General features: G+C 41.9%; 1 protein-coding gene across 1 annotated transcript in view; it reads left to right on the forward strand.

The window, feature by feature from the left end:
- The window catches only part of WDCP (WD repeat and coiled coil containing), a 28,296-nt gene that overhangs the window by 4,558 nt on the left and 4,120 nt on the right, over positions 1–19,618 (forward strand). The window contains exon 2 of the mRNA XM_056856078.1: positions 17,397–17,517. Coding sequence (XP_056712056.1) covers positions 17,397–17,517 — 121 coding nt within the window. The remainder of the gene's footprint in view (positions 1–17,396; positions 17,518–19,618) is intronic.

Consider the following 19,618-nt stretch of genomic DNA (forward strand, 5'->3'; position numbering starts at 1 on the left):
CAGTTCAGAATCTGTAAACCTTTGGATTGAACGAAGTGTGCTAATTTAGTTGTGCACAGCAAATCCCAAAATGTTCCCATTCATTCTTTCAGTTCCATTCATTCTTTCAGTTGGATCCTAGTCCAACACTCTATCCACTATAGTATACCACGCTTTTACCATTTCAGCTAGCTAACAGAGATACTCATTTTTTTTATTTTGTTCCACATCAAAAAACAAACTCATCCAAATGTGTACATATGAGAAAAATGTTGAGTAGTGACCTCTCCTTGATATACTTCATAGACCTAAGTTTTTCTTTCTTTTTAATGTTGGGAAGCATTAAAATATACCTGCCTACCTGCAGTCTGAAGCAATAGTCTAGATTTCTATTTCCTCAAGCTGAGCAATAGGTAAAACGGCTCATACCACCAATCTGAGGAAAGATAGCCTAGAAGTGAAGAGCTAGTTAAGACAAAGTGAGCAGGCAGTGTTTTTCAGATACATATCTTACAAAATCCATTTGGAAAGAGACATGCAATGTTTTCCTGCATAAGTAATAATCTTTAGTAAGCATATCCAGTGTAAGTGTTTAGGGCTGAAACGTCTACAGTACCCCCGAACCTGCCACTGAATGGGGCAGGGCTTAGTGATGTCACATTAAGTCGTATTACTAATGGTACAGTACTCAGAATTGTACTATCTGTGAATGATACAGTTTTGATGGACTATTTGCCACACACACATGCACAATTAACTGTGCCAAATGTAAAATGCAATTGTGGTGTTAAATTATGGCATCCTGTCTCCAGTGGACATGGGCAGTAGTTACTATAAGCAGGCATGCACAAAAGTCTTAAAATAAGCCATCAAGTGTGTGGCTGGCCTTAGATTTTAATATGTTGTCTAGAGAATGAATCTCAAAACCTAAGGGCCAAAGCCTGAAACATGCCAACCCTGTAAAGTGTTATATACTATCAAATAGTGTCCAACTCTTGGAGAGTCACCACGGAGTAGTGGTTAAGAGCTGTGGACTCCAGTCTGGAGAATCGGGTTTGATTCCCCACACTTCCACATGAGCGGAGGACTCTAATCTGATGAACCAGGTTGGTTTCCCCACTCCTCCACATAAAGCCAGCTGTGTGACCTTGACTAGTCAAAGTTCTCTCCAAACCCTCTCAGCCCTCCCTCCCTCCCAAGGTGTCTGTTGTGGGGAGAGGAAGGGAAGGTGATTGTAAGCCGGTTAGAGACTCCTTAAAGGTAGAGAAAATCAGGGTATAAAAACCAACTCTTCTTCTTCTTCAACTCACTTTCTTAATTTTTAATTGACTTTCTTAGTTTTTCTCTTAAAAATACAACACAAATGCTGAAGCTGGAGGGTGAGAGATTCAAAACAGATAAAAGGAAGTATTTTTTCCCTCAATACATAGTTAAATTGTGGAACTCTCTGCCCCAGGATGTGGTGATGGCTGCCAACTTGGAAGGCTTTAAGAGGGGAGTGGACATGTTTATGGAGGAGAGGGCTATCCATGGCTACTAGTCAAAATGGATACTAGTCATGATGCATGCCTATTCTCTCCAGGATCAGAGGAGCAGGCCTATTATATTAGGTGCTATGGAACACAGGCAGGATAATACTGCTGCAGTTGTCTTGTTTGTGGGCTTCCTAGAGGTACCTGGTTGGCCACTGTGATGACAGACTGCTGGACTTGATGGACCTTGGTCTGATCCATCATGGCCTTTCTTATGTTCTTATGTTCATAGTTATAACCATATTAAGCTCTGCAAAGTTGTGACACCTGTAATGTTAATTATAAAAATTAATATTTGCATAAATTTTCTGCACTTTCTAAACATACTCCTTTAAAAAATATATTAAGCTGTCAGGAAAGGGAAGGGTATACAGGATCATTGCACTAAAATGCAATTACCTTCAGCATAGAAAGTGACACCTCTTTTATATTATAGTTATTTGGAGGCACCAGAAAAGCCATTATAGAAACAACTTAGCTACAAGGGTAACTTAATAAAATAGCAACAAGTAGGTAAAAACAGCCCTGACCTGGAAGGCACAGGCTAGCCTGATCTCGGCAGATCTCAGAAGCTAAGCAGGGTTGTCCCTGGTTAGTAGTTGGATGGGAGACCACCCAAGAGGTCCAGGCTTGTTACGCAGAGGAAGGCAATGGAAAACCACCTCTGAATGTTTCTTGCCTTGAAAACTCTACAAGGTCGTCATAAATTGGCTGTGACTTGACAGCACTTTCCATCACCAAATCAAAATATACTTGAGCACTTATCGAATAAGCATGTCACAGATGATTAAAGACTTTTGAATCCAGATCTCAACCTGAGGCCTTCTCTGCACAGTCCATCCTGCTGACGTAGATAATTAGGACCAGTTATTGAATCACAAATGCTGCAGCTTCTTGTAATATCCCTGTGTTCTTTTGCAGAGCTTACATTGAATTAGTGATCTAATCTAGTCCTAACATAGCTTTGGAGATTGAACAGGATCACAGTATAAACCAGAGAGATCATGGAAGAGAGACAGGGTGGGGAAATATGTTTTAATGGCAGTGAGATCATCAGAAAAACAGATAAATATTTTTGCTTTAAAAATGACATTGATTTGCCCCAAAATAAAAAATTTTATTAGTTTGAAAGACAATCTTTTAAGAGAGTGCCTGCTATTACCATTGTACACGAGTCCCTGGACTGATGCTGGGGGAAAACAAAAACCAGGCAGCATTGCTATACGTGGGAGATTTTATTCCCTTGCCTGGATTTTGTATGTGACTAGTCAGTAATTGAAACAGATTTAGCAGCTTGCCCAAAGCCACAAAAATTTAACTCCCTATCTTCTAGATCATATTGGTACTCCTATAGCTATATGGCTACTTTAAAATGTATTTTAAATAGTTAAAAATGAAAGTTAATAACAGGAATACTCAATTATAGAATTACTAAAGTGCTAATAAAATATATACATATTTTAAAGTAACATTTATTAAGGGAAGCATGATGCAAAATCAATTTTAGCCTGCAATAGTTAACAGACACTCACATGAACACATGAAGCTGCCTTATACTGAATCAGACCCTTGGTCCATTAAAGTCAGTATTGTCTACTCAGACCAGCAGCGGCTCTCCAGGGTCTCAGGCAGAGGTCTTTCACTTCACCTACCTGCCTTGTCCCTTTAACTGGAGATGCTGGGGATTGAACCTGGGACCTTCTGCATGCCAAGCAGATCCTCTACCACTGAGCCACAGCCACTCCATACTCTCTTTAATTTTATGATAATTATATCTCTGATTTGCACAATAGTACCAACTTTTTGAATGGTACCAGCATTGTAATATATGAACAGTATTAAAGTTCTCAATGCTTCAGAGACAGAGGACTTTTGTAGCTCTAATAGTTAATTATATAATAGGGAAACATTTGGCAGGTATGATTTCTCCTGTCACAATTATGCAGCAACGAAACTATACTTATCATAGAGTATGTGGAAAGCATGCAATGGTATAAAATATCTGATATTTGAAGATTGTATAGTGTTCTTTCAAGGAAGGGGCAGTAACCAATGCCCAGCCAGTCTGGCTCCTGCGTTTCTCAGACAAAATATACCAGTTTACATTCCTAAGATGCATAAGAAAGGCCATGCTGGATCAGACCAAGGTCCATCAAGTCCAGCAGTCTGTTCACACAGTGGTCAACCAGGTCACTTTAATGTTGGGGCTACTTTAGTGTTGGGGCTAACCTGACCTGGATGGCCCAAGCTACTCTGATCGCATCAGATCTTGGAATCTAAGCAGGGTTGGCCCACCAAGGGAGTCCAGGGTTGCTATGCAGAGGCAGGCAATGGCAAACCATCTTGCTTGTCTCTTGCCTTGAAAACCCTATGGGTTGCCATAAGTTTGCTGTGCCTTGATGGCACTTTCCAGCACCAATGCTGGGGTTATGATTTCAGCCTGTTCCTCCTTCTGGCTACAACCCCTGGAGCAGCATTCCACTCTGCTGCACTGACCCTCTAGAGCACTTTATTTAGGGGGGGGGTTGCATTGGAAAGAAAGAGATGGCAAAAATTAATTGTGTAAACTCATTCAATTTGCAGTTCTACAGGATCCCACCCTATATAAAGGCTGCTGCTGTGGCTGCAATGAGCTGTGCATTGGGTGATATAGTGTTCTCTCACCCTTTGTATGAGTTTGAAAAGTAGCCATAGACTACAAATGAAACCCAACAGTATATCAAGACATAATGCACTGCAACTAACACAAGCTAATCTAATCAGTGAGCACAGAGGATCAAGTGAAAAGCAGCTAGAACAAACACACCCTTTAGGTTAACCTGAAGATTGCTTCTCCTTCACAATGCAGTGAGGAGAAGGAATGATTTGCAGCAGAGAAGCTATGGAAAGGGAGGGATATTTAACCCTTTCTCTTCAACTGATTTTGCCCTGAATCTCACCCACCCTGCAGCAGCTTTATTTATTTAAAAGATTTTAATGCTGCCTTTCCACCCAATCAGGGTCCCCGAGGGGGCACACATAAAACATTAAAACATTTGAATAATTAAAAACATTAACATGATACGATAATTTAATAAAAACTCATAAGCAAACAACACCAGAACCATGGAGAAGGGCCAATAACTGTTATTGGGGGTATGCCAAACAAAACAAAACAGCCGCCACCTGCTGGCGGTAGACATCAATAGAGGGAGAAGACAAATCTCCCTGGGGAGGAATTTCCAAAGTTTTGGTGTCATGATCGAGAAAGCCCTTAAGTCCTTAAGGTTTGTTGGTCCCAGGCCATACAAGGCTTTAAAAGTCAATACCAGCACACTGAATTGAGCCCAGAAGCAAACTGAAAGTGAGTATAGATGGAACAAGACTGGTGTGATAAGGTCCATAAGATCCACTCCAGTCAACACTCTGGACACAGCATTCTGCACCAACCGCAGCTTCTAGACATAAGGCCAGCCTTATGTTCAGCATATTGCAGCAATCTAATGTAGATGTTTCCAGGGCATGCATCACAGTAGCAAGATCTTTTCTGCCCAGGAAGGGCCACAGCTGGCTCACAAGCTGAAGCTGGTGAAAGGCACTACTACCCTGTTTATCCAACAGGAGACTCAGGTCCAGGAGCACCCCCAAGCTATGAACCTGCTCCTTTAGAGAGCGTGTAGCCACATCTAGAACAGGGGATAAACCTTTTTCTGGTTCAGACCTTCCCCCCACTAGGAGCACCTCTGTTTTGCTGGAATTACGTTTCGGCTTGTTAGCCCTCATCCATTCCAAAATTGCCTTTAGGAACCTGTTCACAGTTTTCACAACCTGCCTAGGATCTGCTGGTGCACGTTAGAGCTGAACATCATCTGAATATTGGTGGCAACTCAGCCCAGCTCTCCAGATGACGTCTCCCAGCAACTTTACATAGATGTTTAAAAGTATGGGGTTTATGTTTTGAACATTATTATCGACAAAAGCAACTGAAGACCAATGTAACAATGCACGGGGAGGGGCAGTGGCTCAGTGGCAGAGCACCTGCTTGGCATGCAGAAGGTCCCAGGTTCAATCCCTGGCATCAGTTAAAGGGACTAGGCAAGTAGGTGATGTGAAAGATCTGCCTGAGACCATGGAGAGCTGCTGCCAGTCTGAGTAGACAACACTGACTTTGATGGAACAAGGGTCTGATTCAGTATAAGGCAGCTTCATGTGTTCGTGTGTTCACATCACAGAATTAGTATGGAAGGTTCTCTTTGGCTTGAATTGCTATTATGACTGAGCCAATGAAGAAAATTAGTATACAATGTAGAGTTCGTCTTCCACAGACTATAAAGAGATACTTGGTCCCCAGTATCCAAAGCAAACTAAAAGAAATAGGAAGGTTAATTCAGTAAAGCAAGATAAATGTACCCAATGAAGTCCAGCAAGATTGAGACAATTTTTACAAAATGAGAGAGGGCAGCGGGCAGAGAGGAGACTGAGACTGAAAGAGTCAATAGACTGGGCCAAGGAGGTGGTGTATTTAAGTTCACAGAGGACAGCTCATAAATCAACAAACCATTTTTATAATCAGGAAGGCAATTTTGAACTGGATTGAAAACATAAAAGAAGTCATGAAAACTGATTAAAGATGAGGGCACTATGATTCTGTTTAACGGTGCGATAGACTAGTTGGACAGTTTTCAAAGCTGAGATTTAAAAAGACAATTTAAGAGGTAGGAACATGGTAGTCAAAAGAGGAGATAATTAATGCATTGGAGTACTTAAAGTCCAAAATGACAAGGTAAAAGAAATAGCATATTTTTATAATGTTCTGACAGGACTGAATGGACACGAGCAAAAATTCTGAATGAAGGACAACCACTATGGATTTAGAAATGTGAGACACAAAAGACTTCTTGTCTGGATGAGTCAATTTGTCCATTATTCTGAAATGTTCTATAGGGTTCTCTGTGGTTAGGAATCTAATTAATCATGCAGTCAGACTCTCTACAGGGGATGGTGGTATATAATAGATGGTGTTCTGTTTGGTAAAGATCTTTGTTACTTTGATTTATGTAGATGGTTTTAACAGTTTGTATCTGCAAAGGAGTAAGAGTCTTTTCCTTGAAGCATAACAGGTAGAGAGAGCTCTTTAAAACATCTTACAGTGCACAGCTTTGGATGAAGAGTTGAGGGAGGTGATTTATTTAGAAAAAATGCATTTAATATGACACAGATGTCTTAGAAGAAACAAAGGAATTAACTATGTAGTAGGGTTGCGCATATCAATATACCCGAACCTAAAATAAACCAAAAATTAGCCCCGAAGCTGAATACACAATAATTATTCAGCTTTTTTGGGTTTGGCTATTCGCCTTTGCTCAGATGCATGGCTCTGTGCTTTCTCCCATTTTTCTATCTTTTTTGACTGGTTTTGTTAGGGCCCCATAGTTGGGGCCCTTTTGAAGTTGGGGTCATGTAATCGGAGACAACTTGGTCTGACCAACCATTCAGTGGGTGCATCTGGAATAAAGTAGAAGAGTTTTTAAAAAGATAGGCCTCACCAAGTCCCGTCTGGAAGGATATACCCTCCAACTAAAAAGGACTGGCTTCAACAGCTGCTCACACCACCAAGCTTCCGAAGGAGATTCCCTCACCCGCGCAGATGAGCAATCTCCTTCAGACAGCCCCCATGGTCAAGACTTTGGCTGGCTCCAATATCACCCCCCACCCCAAAAACCTGCTGTCAAACTGAAGGTCACCCCGAATAGAGGCTTCGTTTCCCTGCACCATGACCATCTCTTGAAATCAGATTTTTGATGACCACAATACAGGACTGTTCACAGGATGTCATTTGCCACCAAAAGAAATGTTTTCCGTGCCTTTTATTTCTTGCATTTAAGCCATTTCCCTCAATTTGGAAGCTAATTTGCATGGGCATCATGCTATGAGCCCTAGATACAAAGGCAGCCCCCAGATTTTGAGGTGCCAGCCTGCCAATTGGCTCTTTCTGCCAGTCCTCGGCAATGCTGAACTTCTGAACCTGAAAACTGATGGACAGTTCGGCTCTCAAATGCCTGGAGGATTGGGTGACCCCTTTGTGGGACCATAAAATTGGCCCCCCTGTCTCAAAGTTCACCAAACTTTGGTGACCGTCTAAGGCGAGTCTCTTGCAGCCACGCTGCAAATTTGGTGACACTACCTCAAAAATGCCCCCATAGGAGCTTCGAAAAAATCCCCATATACTATAATGGACCTGATTTTTTTGGTAAACCCAGAAATAAAGCCGATATTTACCAGTATGGGTATATGGCTTATTCCGGGTTTACCGGAAAAAATCAGGCCCAATAAACCCAAACCTGAAATTTACTGGGGGTTGTTTTTTTTACACAACCCTGCTAAGTAGTCACTCCAGAGCACTTAGAACAGGACAGAATAAAAGGCAAACAAATAAACCAGTAGTGTCCACGTTTTTTCGGTAAGTGCTTTACAAGTATGGAATAGTGTCATGATAGTACTTTCAATATTCCATGCTACAAATGCAGCTCCTTCTTCCCCACACCTTGGAGTATTTTTGCCTTTAGTCAGTTGAGCCAGGGAACAGGTGGTCATGCCGGAGAGGCAAACATGACTCAACTCAAGGCCCAAGGTCAAATAGCTCCCCCCCACCCCGCTGCATACCACTATCCCTGCCTCCTCCAGTTGCAAATCCAGAGGCAAGAGGGATGTGTGGTGAGAGTGCTGGTTGTTGACACAACACTTTCTGGAGCCCGTTCTATGGGTTGGGAGTGGAGCCCTCCCATTATAAACAAGCCTCCAGGAACTCTCCTACTCCTGTCCAAACAGCCACAAATATTTGCTGTTTAGCTGTGTATTTGATGCTTGACTGACTAACACGCACCTTGACCATGCACTTAGCACTGCCCTGCAATTTGGTTTTAGGATGCAGTGGTCCACATGATTTACATTGTGAGTAGGGTTGCCAACCTCCAGGTGGTTATACAATTCAAAAATAGTCCCTCATGCTATAATAACAGAGTTGAAGGAAAATAACAAGCACTGATGGCTACTGGAAACATCAATAAGACTTTTTGTAATTCAGTAATGAAAATCAAACCTTAAACAGTGAAACAGAAGCAAACAAAGTCCCGTGGTGAAAATAAATTCCGCCGGGTAAGGTCTCCCGATCCGTACACTGGGGCGGCAATAGTGGCATGCTGAGCCGCGGATGAAACAGGTACCGCAGGCAAAAGTAGTTGCAGATCGATGTTGGCTGTATGTAGCCGAAGAATTTTGAGTCAAAACTTGATTTTAAAGTATATTGTAACAAAAATTAGGGCTAAATTGCCCTTTACTTTGAGGAGAATTTCCTTAGAATATTTTAAGCCCGAGAAATAGAATTCCAGTATTTTCCTATTTCGCCTTCCTCATGACAAATGTGATATTATTCACTGGCATTTCAGTCAAATATACTTGCTCAAGCCACCTTAAGCCCGATGGACAAAGCATCAGCGAAATAGGAAAATACCGGAATCCTATTTCTCGGGCTTAATATATTCTAAGGAAATTCTCCTCAAAGTAAAGGGCAATTTAGCCCTAATTTTTGTTACAATATACTTTAAAATCAAGTTTTGGCTCAAAATTCTTCAGCTACATACAGCCAAAATCGATCTGAAACTACTTTTGCCTGCAGGACCTGTTTCATCCGCGGCTCGGCATGCCGCTAGTGCCGCCCCAGTGAACGGATCGGGAGACCTTACCCGGCAGAATTTATTTTCACCACGGGACTTTGTTTGCTTCTGTTTCACTGTATAAGATTTGATTTTCATGACTGAATTATAAAAAGTCTTATTGATGTTTCCAGTAGCCATCAATGCTTGTTATTTTCCTTCAACCTCCAGGTGGTGGCTGCAGATCTCCCGCTATTACAACTGATATCCAGGAGATAGAAATCAGTTCCTCTGGAGAAAATGGCTGCTTTGGCAATTGGACTCTATGGCATTGAAGTCTTTCCCCTCTCCAAACCTCATCCTTCTCAGACTCCACCCCCAAAATCTCCAGATATTTCCCAACCCGGAGCTGGCAACCCTAATTGTGGGGCAGGTTTGACTGCATGCGCTGCTTCAGTATTGACAGCATGAGACTGTCCCAGGCCACATTATTTTCACTTTAAAAGTTACATTCTCTCAAGAAGAGTCAGATTTGCCATGAAATAACATGAGTCATTTCAGGCAACAGATTCCAGTGAGGCTTTAGTTGATGTTGTTTTTGTTGAAGGCTTTCACGGTCAGAGTTCATTGGTTCTTGTAGGTTATCCGGGCTGTGTAACCGTGGTCTTGGTATTTTCTTTCCTGACGTTTCGCCAGCAGCTGTGGCAGGCATCTTCAGAGGAGTAACACTGAAGGACAGTGTCTTTCAGTGTCCTTCAGTGTTACTCCTCTGAAGATGCCTGCCACAGCTGCTGGCGAAACGTCAGGAAAGAAAATACCAAGACCACGGTTACACAGCCCGGATAACCTACAAGAACCAATGTTGGTTTTGTTTTGCTTCCGTCACAGAATAATTTAAAATATGTGGTTAACAGGCATATCAGTTTTACTTTGTATGTATGAAATGTCACTTTGTTGAAGCGAATTCAGATTGATAGTTTAATTGCTATTATATGTGTACATTATAAGAGAATGGAAAAGCAGTGGCATCTTGCTCTCATCTGATACAGTTTTCTATTAACGGGTGGATAACACAGCAGCTTATGGACTCATATCAAATGCTCTTCAAATACTTAGGCTGCAATTCATCAGGGACCAACATTCCTAACCTGTGGATATATAGAATTTGTTGTGGGCTCCCAAGGTAATTGTCAGAATGCACATGATGCAGGAACTTTGTTGATGTAGCTGTGGGTCTTGACAGTGTCTGGACAGAAGACCTCCTGGGAATTCTATGGATACCTCCATGTGTTCCACGGTGGAAGAAAAGGAGGATATAAAAGTAATCAATAGTGCAGTGAGATTTTGTTCTCTGCGTTTATACTACAGGAAGCATGAAAACTAGTAATTCATGGAGAGCCAGCGTGGTGTAGTGGTTAAGAGCGGTGGTTTGGAGCAGTGGATTCTGATCTGGAGAACCGGGTTTGATTCCCCACTCCTCCACATGAGCGGCGGAGGCTAATCTGGTGAACTGGATAATAATAATGCCACCCAGACAAGGCAGTGATTTCCTGAACATCAGAAATCCAAAGGTGTATTGTGAAGGCTCCAGAAAATGTATATCTGTGATTATTATTGCAATATTATACTACTCATAGAATCATAGAGTTGAAAGAGACCACCAGGGTCATCTGGTCCAACCCCCTGCCCAATGCAGGAAATTAACAACTACCTCCCCACAACATCCCCAGTGACCCCAACCCTCCCCCCACCATGCAGGATCCCACAATAGTCCAAGAAGCTCAGATCAGTGTACAGTTACTTCTTCCTCCATTTTATGCTCACAAAGAATCTGTGATGTAGGTTAGACTGAGAAATAATAACTGGTCCAAGGAGCTTCATGGCAGGGGAGTCTCTTCCTAGCGGTGGTTCCATACTTTAACCGCTATAACCACACTGGCTCATACAATGACGGCAGTGAGTCATTTACTAAATTAGTGGGCTACTTTAGCGTTGCATTTCCGAGATGCTCATATTAATATTTCATGTTAATCTGTGGACTAAAAGGTCTTAGAACAGGCTATGAAGCAAGGCGTTTACAGGCAGAACCGTACAGTTAATTTTAACAGGAGCCACATTAACAAGTGAGGCTGGGTGGAGACCAAGGGAAATGTTCAGTGAAATCAAGACACTTCCATGAAACAAGAAAAGGAGGAACTGCAAATGTCTAGTCATGTTGGCCTCTTGCTGCAGAGGCAATACACTATCCTGTGGTACTTACAGGCTAGTTTATTGAAACACAAGGTTAGGTAGACAGCTCTGGCTTCAGTGTAATGTATAGCAGAATAGATCTAGCTTTGTTGTAGCTATAAGAGGAAGACCCAACAAGAGATGGATTGACTCAATAAAGGAAGCCAAGGCCCTCAATTTGCAAGATCTGAGCAAGGCTGTTAAGCATAGGCCGTTTTGGAGGACATTAATTCATAGGGTCGCCATGAGTCAGAAGCGACTTGACGGCACTTAGCACACACACACATACATCCCGTGTACAGGATGCTCCACATATCTGAAACTCTTTCTTTCCTCCTTTATCCTCACTGCAGCATAGCAACCAACATTTGCTTATCACATCTGACAAAGAAGCAAGGGGAAGCTACTAAAGCTGGCTGCCTACTGCCTTTTGCATATGCTAACACCTGCAATGGATGTTCCATTTTCTGTGAAGTCTGCCCCCGACATGAGATACATATTTGTAGAACAAGTCCATGAAAGGTAGCACGGCATAATGGAGAGTGTGTTAGGCTTGAGCTTGAGCTCATTTTAAGGCTAGATTTAATCCTCTGTTCAGCCATGAAGTTATCTGACAAACAGGTAGACAGCCTAAGCTATTTCAAAGGGTTATTGCATAGATAAGGTTGGAGAAACCACCTGTACATTGCCCTGAGCTTTTCAGAAAAAGATCGCAATAGAAACATGGTAGGAAAATAAAACCAAATTCCTCCAGCAATGCTACAATTGAACTGCAACAAAAGGGCTGCCCGATTATTGTCAAATACACCATATAAAAGACAAGTGAGTCAGTATATCAGTTCTTGTTTGACCATATGTCTGCATATGTTGTCCCTTCCAAGTAGTCTGGTGGTGTGGAAAGTGCTGTCAAGTTGCAGCTGATTTATAGAGACCCCATAGGGTTTCCAAGTGTATTTGTGTATTTATTTAGATATTTTGTGCCCTGATTCCCCCCTGCAGTGGGATCTAAAGAGGCTTACAACATCATTCTTCCCTTCTCCATGTTAATTCTCACAACAACAGGTTAGACTGATAGAGTGCCTACTCCATGGTCACCTAGCAAGCTTCCATAGCACAGTGTAGGTTTGAACCTGGGGCTCCAGGATCCTAGTCTGACAATAACCACTAAGCCACACTGGCTTGGATCCAGAGAACTGCAAGTACAGCATGGATCTTTGCTATCTCTCTCCAAAGGAAATGTGATGCCACAGGAAAAAGGTGCAAAATCAAACTTTTTTTTTGAAGATGCCAAGAGAGCCAGCATGGTGTAGTGGTTAAGAGCGGTGTTAACAATGCCAGTGCATAACACCTGAACTTTTCCCTCTGAATGAAATGCATGGTCCGCCACATAAGAAAAATTAGGATCTGGACCAAGCTCATACCTATCACTTCTCACAAGGAAGAGGTCTCTAAAAGTGCTTCCTGGCACTCCCCTTCCCTCCTGTCTCTAAGTGGTTTTTATTCAGAATGTACAGTATGGTCAGTCTGGGCTGTTGGGAAATTATGTGGTTTTATTTGTTTGCACAGTGGCACCCATCTGCTTCTCACAAAGTGGTAAACCTGCGCCTCAGTTGTACTGCTTCAGACTGCAGGATGTGGCATGCATACATGATTCAGAACTCTCCATAAAAAAAGATTCCTGCATATAGAAAACCCACCTGTCACGGAGAAGGCTAGGCTAGAACTATTTCCCCTGACATCCAGTTTTTGACATACTCTACCTTTCTTGTATGCAGAAGCATTCAGTTATGTGACTTTCCAATTATTGTTGGATGTGATGTAGTCCAGATATTGGCTGGCCACCTAGCTCGCTGATTGTTAGTGTCAGGCCATAATAATGGTATGCATAGGAGAATCCTGGAAATACAACTTCCCACTGAAAAAAGGAAAGATGCTGTTTATATGAGGATGCATGGTACATAACTTACAGATATAAGCAAACCTGTCTGAGACGCTGCCATGGGAAGTGGGTGTGAACAGAAAATAGGATCTGAGCCCTAAATGAGATTAGGAGACATTTATTTGTACTGAAGGTTAATTAAGATGTCAAACAGATTACCAAAAAGAGAAAGAGAAGAGGCAGCTGTGCCTATGAACCTCTCGAAAGATATTTAAAAATGCTCAACATTAAAGTGGAAATACTATAAAACCAGTTCCAGACTGTCCTGATAATTTCTCATGGTTGTTGTTGTGGAGGTTTTTTGCCCAGATGCTATGGCACGGCACTTGTTTTTTCACCGAATTTACAAAGCTACAGTTTGTGAAGGACCAAGCAGGATGTAAACATGATTTACAGATGCTGGTAAAATTCAGAAGTGTTGCAAATACTAATTTATTGGCATAAGAAAACTGGAAAATCCCTGATTTAGAAAGGAAGTAATGAAGCAAGCATCAAAGTGATGAAAGAAACAGCAAGTAAAGCTGTTTTTAGACATTTTAATATGTTTTTAGACATTTTAATATGTTTCTTTCTCTGTTATATGGCTACGTCTTTGCTGCCATTTATTATTATTCTGCCTGTTTTCATCTCATGGATTTATTTGGTCATTATTAGAACCCAAAGATCTCTCAACCAAACCCAGCTACACTGTAATTCAATTCAGACCAGAATGAAGTCACAAGACAGAAAGAGTCCTGTTGTCTGAAATTAATGGGGTCTAACTTCAGGACTTTCCGTATCCAAACAAATGCGGTATCACTAAGATTGCAATGTTTTACATGAGGAGGGCAGGCACAAACCACTTACAACCTTCCCTACACCAAGGGGTAGGCAATTTATGGCATGCAAGCCAAACAGCACATGCCAGCACCATGGGACTCAGCTTGCTTCCAATGTTTCCGGCCAAATTACAATCCTAGTTTCTCTCCCACACTCTCTTTTTTATTGAAAGTTCACAAACATTTTTACAAAGAGACTCTGCAGAGGTTTTAGCATGCAAGTCACAAAGAGTGCCCGCCCCTGCATGAAACTGTCACAATATCTCATCTACAGTTCTGGCCAGCTCCTACCTTATCCAAAGTTCAAGGCAGTTTACAACAATAAAAAATGTCATAGTAATCAGTATAACCATTCCAGACATCCAAATACACCAATTAAAACTAGTATCAAATAATATACACCGGATCAGAAAAGGCACCACAAAGGCTCAGCTCACACTGAGAGCCAGTGAGGTGTAGTGGTTAAGAGAAGCGGAATTTAATCTGGAGAACTGGGTTTGATCCCCTGCTCCACCACATGAAGCCTGCTGGGTGACCTTACGCTAGTCACAGTTCTTTCAGAACTCTCTCAGGCCCATCTACTTCATAAGGTGACTGTTGTGGAGGGTGGGGGGAGAGAAGCCGCTTTGAGACTCTTTACGGTAGAGAAAAAGTGGGGTGTAAAAACCAACTCCCTAACTCTAAAAGAACCATTTTAGAGGCTCTCTGGAATGCTGATAATGATAAAACTTCTGAGCTTCCTCTGGCAACTTTTTTAATAGAACTCAAGTAGTAACTGAAGTGCTGGGCATTTGTGCTGAAAATGGCCAAAGAGTGCAAAGTCAGCAAGGTCTGTTGAGAAGACTTAGGTGGCTTTTAGAGGAGAGGATGAAGATGACTGTATACTGCTTTGTAGCCACTCTATTCCCATTTTCTCTGCCTTCAGTGAAGGTAGACCATGCATGTTCTTCAGTTGGTCTGTTGTCTTCCACAATTCCTTTCCCAGGCTGTTTCTCCACCCCTGGGACACATCTCCATCTATGCCCTCAGTTCCAATCTCTATCCCTCTCTCATTTCATCCCTCTCAGCTATGTGTGTGTAAGTGCCGTCGAGTTGCTTCCGACTTAAAGCAGTACCATAGGGATCTCAAGGCTAATAACCAAGCATAAATGGCCATAGAAACAGGTTCCCACTATTTTGTCTATGCTAGAAGAATATATAAAATTGTTGCTGTCTAAACATCCTTATTTCTGCTTTCTTTATCAATACATCTAAAGGCTCTTTGTGACAGAAAGCTCATGCTTAGCTGTTTGTCCACGTAGCCCCTCAAGTTTTTCCACAGTCACTGCTGTAATCCATTCTGTAATTATTGCCTAAATTCTTTAGTGAGGCCAGCCTGTTACTGGGTGAAAGAGGTGTTTCTAGATGCTCTGCCAGAGCCTGGCAGAGCGCCATATGCCAGATGTTTCTATATAATGCTTAATAGTGTAGATTTCCAAAACAAACATCATGTAATACTTTTTATTAGGACCAACCAAAATATCACAAAACAGCATGCAAGTTTTTGAGACTGGTGAATGTAAGGGAGAACAGGAAATAAAGACATCTAAAGAGAAAACAAAGGAGGCTCATTCTGCTCATTCTGTTAATGGGGAGACCTCAATTGGAATACACCATCAAGATTTTATTTGTATTTTCAAAAATGTTGAAAAAAGTTAGGGGATCTGATATTTGTAGCCTGGAGACCAGTTGTAATTCTTGGAGAACTCCAGGTCCCACCTAGAGGTTGGTAAGCCCAGTTTGTTGTCTTTTTCTCTATCAGACAGAAAAAAAGTAGAAGCTGATGCATCCTGCTTTTTTCCTGCCTTACAGAGATTGGGCCCTTGTGTTGATTCTAATGCCGGCTCGAAAATATGGTCCTAGTTCCAACTTTCAACAATATCTTCCAATATCCAGCTTTCAAAAGAATGCACAGAGCATGCAACCTGTCAGTGATATTAACGCTAACATCACCATATCCAAATTCTTCAGGCCTTCTGAAATAGTACCCACTTCTGTGTTCACTGGAATATCGTGTGCTGCCCTCATGAAATTTTATTGGGTGTATCTGCTCAACTCCCACTATTCATGCACTGTTCTTTTCTATCTGCCCTGCTTTTGCACACCATGTTGCTTCACACACCCCTCAGGCTTCTACACCAGATGGATATGTCACTCCTCACCTCTCACCCTAGCATCACTTCATCTTGAGCCCAAAATAACTCCTGGCAGCACTCAGACTTGCAACTCCTTTTCAGTGACCCCATCTCTCCTGTGACCTACACTTTGGAAGCTCTGTGACCTGTGGCACAGTGGCTAGAGTGCTAGACTAGAATGTGGGAGACCAAGGTTTGAATCCCCGTGGAAGCTTACTGGTTGATTTTGGGTCAGTCACACACATTCAGTCTAACCTAACTTAAAGGGCTGCTGGATCACGATGGGTAGCCTTGTTAGTCTGTCAATAGCAGCAGACAGCAACTGAATTCCTGGAAGGTTAAAATGTTCGTGACAAATATTAAATTGGCATAAATCTGACATCAGAAACCTCAACATTCAGAAACCAATGGAAGAACATTTTAACCTTCCAGGACATTCAGTTGCTGATTTAAGAGTATTAGTTATCTTACAAAGGGATTTCAAAGGGAGATTAGAAAGAGAGACTGCTGAATTACAACTAATAATGAAGCTCAAGACTATGCATTCTCCTGGATTGAACAGAGATCTGGGATTCCTATCTCATTACCAATGCTAATTTTTCCATGCCTACTACCCCTCTGCATATCACACCTAATCCATTTACTTGCTTTTGACATTTACATTGCCATTGTGTGTCTAATTCACCCCTCTCTACTTAAGGATAGTTGGAATCACATTCTAGCTGCATCTGAAGAAGTGAGTTGTAGCTCATGAAAGCTCATACCCTGCCAAAAAATTTGTTAGTCTTTAAGGTGCTATTGTACTCTTGCTCTTTTCGAAGGGGTGCTATGAGTATAAAAATGGAGGAATGTTCTAAGCTGGTTTGGGTCTCCACTAGGGAGAAACGTAGAACATAAATGAAGTAAATATTTTTTTAAAAAATGAATACAGTTTTGTGCCCCTTCCCCTCACAAGGTATATTAAAGAATATAGACAGCAAAATTAATTAAGTACTGGATGGGGTTATTTATAGGATAATTAACATAAACTAATGGGCAGGAACGTCTCCAGCATTCTAACGAGGTGTTTCTTTCTGTATGTTATGTGCCTGAAGAAGCATTTTTCACATGGGGCTGTAGCTGAAGAAACAAGAACTGTTCTCCTTTGTGATGGTAAAGTTCATCTGAATCTAGTCCAGCGACTTTTTGATCTGCCTATTGTTGAAATGAAACATGGTAGGTTCTCTTTATTGCTCCTTTTTAGACAGGTGTTTTCACAGTGAGACATGCTGTTTGTGGAATTTCCGTTATACCATTAAGAGCTCATTTTTCTGTACATTTTCCAATGTTGACTGCATTTGCTGGGGTTTAGTTTGGCCTAGCCTCAGGGCTGAATATTTCCCCCTGAAGACAAGTTTCAGATATATCTCTTGCCTAACACTGATCAACCCCTCCACAGCTGCCCTGTAGGTTGAACCTGAGCTATTTTCTAGGTCTGTATTGAGTATGCTGAAGATGTGAGGGGGAGAAGTGGAAGGTGAATTTAATTCCCCACACAAATTTTCACAGGCTGTCTCTACTATTGATAAAGATCTTTTCATGCTCTGCCTAACCCTTCCACAACCGTCTCACTCCTGTCTCAATCGACCAAGACACGGGGCTAGTGCCATGGTAGCATTAGCAGGGACATTGCTATTCTTACTGTTCAGAAATGGTCACCTACGCAGACTTAACCTTTAGCGGAGCTGTGCAACAATCCCATAACCAAAGCCATGTTTACTGGCTATGCTAGCAGACTAACCAACTGGAATAATAAATGCATAGGACATTTTTCACAGTAGATTGTTTTCTAGACGACATTATAGTGTCCTCTATCAGGAAAGCACCACACACCTGATAATGCAAGCAAGAGGTCTTTCAAATTTTTATGCTTCCATAGCTTTGGATTAGTTTAATCCATGCTGAGTACACAAGGAGCTCACTGATCTAATCTTCCAAACTCCTGTCTTTACCACCCACCTGTAATTTACTTCTGAAAGCAGAGAGCAGTCAGGAAAGGAAATATCTTCCTTTTATACCTGCCCTTAAACAACTGAGTCCATGCTGATATATGTTTAATTATTTACCAACTTCAGAAACAGGTCATTTTTCATTCTGTTTTCTGTAACGTTTTCTGCAAGTGCCTTTCCACATACAATAAATGGTGAGTTTTTTAAAAGGTCTGTGCACTGCAGTGTTGGAGGTGGGGGAGAGCAATGAACTAAGAAGCAAGGGAAGAAAGGATAAATAAATGGGAAGGCGTTCCTTAGTGATAAGATATAACCTTACTAGTGTTTGCCCACATTTCTAAAAGGCTGTTGTTTGTTTACAGTCCGCCTTTCTCACAGGGACTCAAGGTGGATTACACATAGTGAGTCAGTACAATCAACAAAATGGGACATTCAATAAACAATGCCTTAGGAGTTTGGAACCACCAGACGGAACTGAAACGTAGCATAATTATTAAAAGGACACATTAAACAGTACAGAAATTACATAACAGGATCCTACTTACAGTAAGCTATCCACGGTAGTATAGACCACAGTCCCTCATTATTTATCCAAGCACGTTTGCAGCCCATTTTGTACAGTGCAACCCTCCTACCTGTGCAGAAAAGCCCCCTTGAATAATTCAGTTTTGCATATTTGTGGAAAGCCAAGAGAGTGAGAGTTTTCCTAACCCCTTCGGGCAGGCCATTCCAGAAGGTGGGAGCCACAATGGAAAAAACGTGTATGGATAGTTGTTGATTTTGGCCATTTGAATGCTGGCACCTGCAGATGCCCCCGGGAGAGACAGTCTCACAAATAAGAAGGCCATGAAGAGAGCCAACAACTTAAACTGAGCCCGGTAACAAATGGGCGGCCAATGGTGTGTCTGCAGAAGGGGAGTAATATGCATGTTCCATCAAGCTCCCGATAATAGCCGAGCCATGGCATTCTGGACCAGCTAGAGTTTTTGAGTTGATTTTGAGGGAAGACCAATGTATAATGCATAGGGCTGCCAGCTCCAGGTTGGGAAATACCTGGAGATTTTGGGAGCGGAGCCTGAATAGGGTGGGATTTGGAGAGGGAAGGGACTTCAATGCCATAGAGTCCAGTTGCCAAAGTGGCCATTTTCTCCAGGGGGACTGATTTTTATCACCTGGAGATCAGTTGTAATAGCGGGAGATCTCCAGCCACCACCTGGAGGTTACAAAATAAAGACCAGCACAAAGCTCAAATGCTAAAATTATTCAAGTAATCAAATATATACAACAAGGAAAGGAAAGAAACAACAAGCAAGTGTGATGACAATATA

Source organism: Euleptes europaea, chromosome 10 (assembly GCF_029931775.1).
Source record: "Euleptes europaea isolate rEulEur1 chromosome 10, rEulEur1.hap1, whole genome shotgun sequence".
Classification (NCBI taxonomy): domain Eukaryota; kingdom Metazoa; phylum Chordata; class Lepidosauria; order Squamata; family Sphaerodactylidae; genus Euleptes; species Euleptes europaea.